At 45.0% G+C, this 5,550-nt stretch overlaps 1 protein-coding gene across 1 annotated transcript in view; it reads left to right on the top strand.

Annotated features, from left to right (window-relative positions):
• Positions 1–1,422: 1,422 nt before the first annotated feature.
• Positions 1,423–5,550, top strand: part of LOC140335002 (serine/threonine-protein phosphatase PP1-gamma catalytic subunit A-like) — a 13,725-nt gene continuing 9,597 nt past the window's right edge. The window contains exon 1 of the mRNA XM_072417331.1: positions 1,423–1,592. Within this exon, the coding sequence (XP_072273432.1) occupies positions 1,538–1,592 (55 nt within the window). The 5' untranslated portion in view covers positions 1,423–1,537. The remainder of the gene's footprint in view (positions 1,593–5,550) is intronic.

Genomic DNA, 5,550 nt, shown 5'->3' with positions numbered 1-5,550 from the left:
TCATGGTCACGGGCTGAATTGTTTATTGAGAAATTACCATTTATTGAGCAGTCTCAAACTGACAATGCTTAACCAGAAATATGAATATGAGCAGAGTGCAACAACCTTTTCCCTTAATAAACTAAATAAAAATATATGCAATAATATATTTTCTTTTATTGATAAAGTTTTCGGTGGAGTTGATAAGGTGGTGAAGCAGGTCTCCTGGCCCTCTTCTGCCCCTTCCCCGACTGTAAAGAGACAGGTCCCTGTGCTTGTGATGGTGTCTAGGGTAAAGAAGGTCTCCCAACACTGGTCCAAGGCTCCGTACGGTGCACACTGCTGCCTCCATCCGATGTGCCGCTCAAAGCGAGGTCTCCGAGGCAACAAGATGGCGCCGAGCGTGTATAAAGCTTACCATGCGGCAACGAGCTGATCTCACAGGAGGGCGACTGACAAGCCGAATAGGTCCGGCAGGTGATCTGACGCACTCCACTGCCACCACCCGATACGCTTCTCCCTAACAGCTGGACGGCAAGGCGGCTCAATAGGCGGCTACGAGCTGCTTTCTTTGCTCTGCAACAACGAAAGGTGCTCTTGTGACAGTCACAGGGAAGCTCTCATGGGCCACATAAAGTGGCCAGGTGGGCCAGATTTGGCCCGCGGGCCTTGTGTTTGTCACCTGTGGTCTATAGGTTGATAAGCTCTTGGCATCCAGTGGGTGTGGCTAAGCTGCATAGGAGGCGGGGTTCTAACCTGGTTTTGTGCCTTGGATACATGGAAACAACAAAAACAGGCGATAATAAAACGTATACCAAAGTAATAGCACGGTGTGATATCCATGTATAAATAATATGAAATAGTCCGGGATATCCCATATACTTGGGTTGGCTTACAGACAGGTAATTAGGGGCAGTAAGAGGGGCAGGGCAGGTGAATGAGAGGGTAGCTGGATGAGAGGGGGTTAAAAAATCATTAACTTCCCCTTCTGTGACAGCTCCATCAATGTTTTCATCAGACAAATGTACCTGAATGGAGTAATCTACCATCATTCATTCCTACATATAACACACGGTATTCTGAGTAATCTTTATTATAATAATAAATATGTAAGAACAAATGTAACAAGAAAAAAACCCGAAGTCGTCGTCTTAGCAACCACTGCCTCGTTAGTCACTGTGGCGATTTCAGCCAATAGGGCGTCGAGTTTTTTCACCGCAGTGTGGGCTTCTCTTCCTTCTCATTTCCCGCCTACTTCTCTCCAACCAATCAGCTGCGACTACCAATGGGCACGCGGTGAGGCCCAGCCCTTGGCTCTAAACGACGCAACGGAAATGGGCGTGTCCGAGTTCGAATTCCTTCGTCATCAGCGGCCAATAGGAAGCGACGTGGCCAGCGTGGCGCATGCGCCTTGCCCACGGCCCATTCACAGAAATACGCAGCCGCCTGCGTAGGGAGGGAAGTTGGAGAGGCGGGCCTCGTGCACGTACTGACGTCATTAGCCGGTGGAGACCGAGACCGGGGCGCACGTGACCTCGCAGCAAAGCCAGCATCTACCATGGGAGACGGAGAGAAGCTGAACATTGATTCCATCATTCAGCGCCTGTTAGAGGGTGAGGAGGCGGTGGCTTGGTGTGCGGGGGACGCGGCCAGTCCGGTCAGGAGGGGGATGGGGGCGGCCTATAGGCGCCTCCCTGCTCTGTGCGGCTGCATGGGGGATGGGAGGACATAGTTCCCGTGTGTTACCTCCTATGTAGGGGCCCCTATGTAATATCTGCTGGACTTGTAGGGTTCCCGTGTATAAGACCCTTACCTCCTATAGGGCCCTGTGTATAATATATTGAGGGAGGAACCTACCATCTATAGCACCCTGTAAATAATATACAGGGGGGTTCTACCTTCCATAGGTATATATTATATGGGGGGGGTTCCTGTATATATTATACACAGGGTGAGTGGGCCCATACCTCCTATAGGGCCCTGTATATAATATACTAGGGGGTGGGTTACCCATGTACTATTTACCTTAATTTGATAGTGGTGTGTGTGTGTATGGAGAGGCCAAAGCCCTTGTGTTTAGACACCACCCATGTATTATCCACCCTATAGGTGTGTATATGGTGTCTGGGAGGTATGGCATAGCCCCCCATGTGTTCTCCATCTGCCCCCTATATGGATCTGTGTATAATATGGGGAGCATGTAGCCTTCTACCTACCATAGGGGACTACATATAATGTATATGTGAGGGGAGGGCATAGCCCCCCATGTATTATCTTCCTACCTCCTATAGGGTCCAGTGTATAATGTAACATTCTGTGTTCCTGTTTATCTGTCTATAAGAGAATCATAAAGCCAAAGGGTTTGAGCACAAATAAGTCAATGTAAAGCAAATATGTATTAAAGCAGTCCAGCAAATATTCTGGCTTTGGCTTGCTCCTGGTAGCCATTGGTGGCCATTACAACATCCATTCCCTCTATATGTTTACACATTACTGCAATTTACAATGTAGCATTTTGCCCCATCATAAATACAGAGTAACAGGAAGTTTGAGTGATGGGAGATACACTAAGGTGAGAGGAGGCTCGAAGTTGAATGGAGGAGGAATGGGTCTTATATGAAGGTTGGGCTATTAGAGGTCAGCCCTAGGACACCAGGACTCTAACCCAATAGAATCCTCATTGGGGTTATTTAAAAATACAGAAACCTGTTGGTTAGCGCTGGGAAACTGAAATGAGGAATTTGGATGGTTTCACTTGTGCTTTCTTTTCCTTCCTCCTATTCTCATACATTGCCCCTTATATTAATTTACCATTATAGATTGTAAGCTCTTCGGGGCAGGGTCCTCTCCTCCTGTGTCACTGTATCATTTACAACCCCTATTTAATGTACAGTGCTTCGTAATATGTTGGTGCTATATAAATCCTGTTTAATAGATCACTGGATGTAGCCTATATGTTGGGTATGGGCTGACTCCAGTCCTAGTTGGTATAATGAGACGCCATTAAATTTGCAGTGTGAAAGGCAACTGATATGGCTGGCACGGGAGATAATGGTCTCTGCTGTTTTGCCAACAGCTATCGGGCCCCGAAATTGGAGCACACAAGTTGGTGTAAAGCATTTCAATGCTGCAGATTTCCACCTACATGCACAGCGACAGCACCATGGTATTTTACGGATTGGGTTTTCTGCTTTTTGGTTCCCCTGGGTCATACCTGTGCAGAAGAAAGTTATTGTTACTTCCCCAACTTCCTATTGTAAGCTCTTATGGGTCCTCTTTTCCTCCTGTGTCACTGTCTGTATCTGTCTGCCATATGCAACCCCTATTAATGTACAGCGCTGCATAATATGTTGGTGCTATATAAATACTGTATAATTGCTGCAAAAAGGTGTGAGCTAAAGTATATCTATAGCCAAGAATGTAAGCTTTGGATAGTGCGGCATTCTCCCTGGACCCTTCTAGCTGGGCGCACCACCCGGCACTTGTCAATAATCACCAGGCTGTTTTTGGGTAGTTACGCAAGTTTGGTCACAATACAGGGGCACATACCAGTGTAAATTCTGGGTTGAAGTCTGTAGTGTGAATAGATTGGACCACCTGGCTTCCAAAAATTATGCTAACTGCCAGCAAATTGTTTAACCTGACAATAACAGAATAAAATTCCTCCTATGGCTTATCCCTGAGATGTAAAAGTGCCAGGCAAACAAAGCATGCTTGCTCGTGTTTATGCGCCCCAAGGGCTTCTTTTATTTTACCATTTGTTGCTAACACATTGCATTGCGATGCTTCTACCCTAGTGGTAACACTTGCGGTGCCCCACAAGGCTTGCCAATGTTTTGGTCACATTTGTGCCCTGGTGTTCACACAGCGTGACTTCACTTCATAGTGATCAGGGGAAGTTAAACTTCAGGTACATTCCTGCTGTAATATTTGAGACTCATTCACTGCTGCTTGGGACTTTATCTTCAGCATACCCTTCTGCAATTATTTGTTCCTGTTCAAAGCAAGTATGGCTCCTTGGAATGTTAGGGACTGGAGTGCTGTGTGCAGGAAACACTCATTATGTGTTCAGTGCCTGGCCTGTAATTTGTATTTGGCTTCTGTGGGGACGGTTCTGTAATTGGCGTCTCTGTTGCTAGGAATATTTGTGACTTTGTTATATGTAGCTGTGTCAGTGATTAGATTAGGAACCCAAATCAGTGAGGGATTGTAATGGAGGTCAAAGATCAGGTATGGTATACTTTTATTCTGGTTGGGAAGAAGCTGTAGGTGGGTTGTGACCCAACTCTTCAGTAACCACCTAAAGACAGCTAGGTGGTCACTGAAAAGTGCTGGGTGCTGCACCCAGCTAAAAAGGCCTAGAGAGAACACACCTGGGTAAAATCAGAAGACCTGGAGATAACAAAAAATTCTTTATTTTTACTGACATCTTTGACTATAGCAGCTTGTTCCATAGAGGAAGCTGCAGTTACTGGGTTGTTGATTGTCTACTGGCCGCCTATCAGCAGCTTCCCTCGTGTTCTATTGTTGGAATAAATGTTTTCACCTAAGCCCTTGTCAATGGCCATCATCTCAATTTTTTGTATGCTTTAACACCTGGCAGTTGTTTGTTCATGTTAATCACAACTTCAAAAAACTTTCTTAGCCATTTCTTATGTCCAATGTTTAATAAATGTAGTAATAAACCTTAAATAAAAACACAAAAATCTGTTAAAACAAGGGTGTATAAATCAAAAATACTGAAACCTGTAATATACCTGTACAGTAGCATATATAATTTTATATCATCGGTGCATGAGGGAGCATGGCAGGAATTTCAAATTATTTTACAATGGCTTCAATACAAAATAATTGTATTGAATCCATGGTAAAATATGAAATTCCCGTCACTCCCTCGCACGCACCGTCGTCCACAGGAACTGTCAGTTCTATCGCCAGTGGACAGATCGGACGAAGAGGATGGGATCAGACGGCCAGGACACTGGAGCACACCGGTAGGACCAGGTAAGTATTTTTTAGCTACCCCGAGTGGCTTAGGGTTACTGCTATATTTTATTTTATTTTTTTTTACCCTGAGTCACACTCGGGGTCACTGCTCAGAAGGTTAAACCAGTGTTCAACCCAGATTTTTAAATCAAGTGGGAATAAATTGGCAGCTTCTGTATTGTTACCCAACTTATCAGTAACCACTCAAAAAGTGCCGGGTGCTGCACCCAGCTAAATGGGGCCGGGGAGAACACTGTTAAACTGTTTTTATAGTGCCAACATATGTAGCTCTGTACATTAAATAGGGGTTTTAGGGGACTCTGCCCAAAAGAGCTTACAATCTAAGTTTATTATTCTCCTGGACCTAATGCTAGGTGTTGTCAGAATGCAGTATTCCTCCTAGATTGTAAGCTCTTGTATTTGTCATCTGTCACCCCTATTGTACAGCGCTGTGTAACATGTTGGCGCTATACAAATTTACTTTTTTTATATTGTTATGAATCTCCATGGTCGATCTGCTCATGTGACTCGTCTGGGAACAAACAGCTCAGCCTAATTAAACATATATAATGACCTTCACCTTTC

Source organism: Pyxicephalus adspersus, chromosome 7 (assembly GCF_032062135.1).
Source record: "Pyxicephalus adspersus chromosome 7, UCB_Pads_2.0, whole genome shotgun sequence".
In the NCBI taxonomy this organism is placed as follows: domain Eukaryota; kingdom Metazoa; phylum Chordata; class Amphibia; order Anura; family Pyxicephalidae; genus Pyxicephalus; species Pyxicephalus adspersus.
This window is presented reverse-complemented; position numbering and strand designations above follow the sequence as displayed.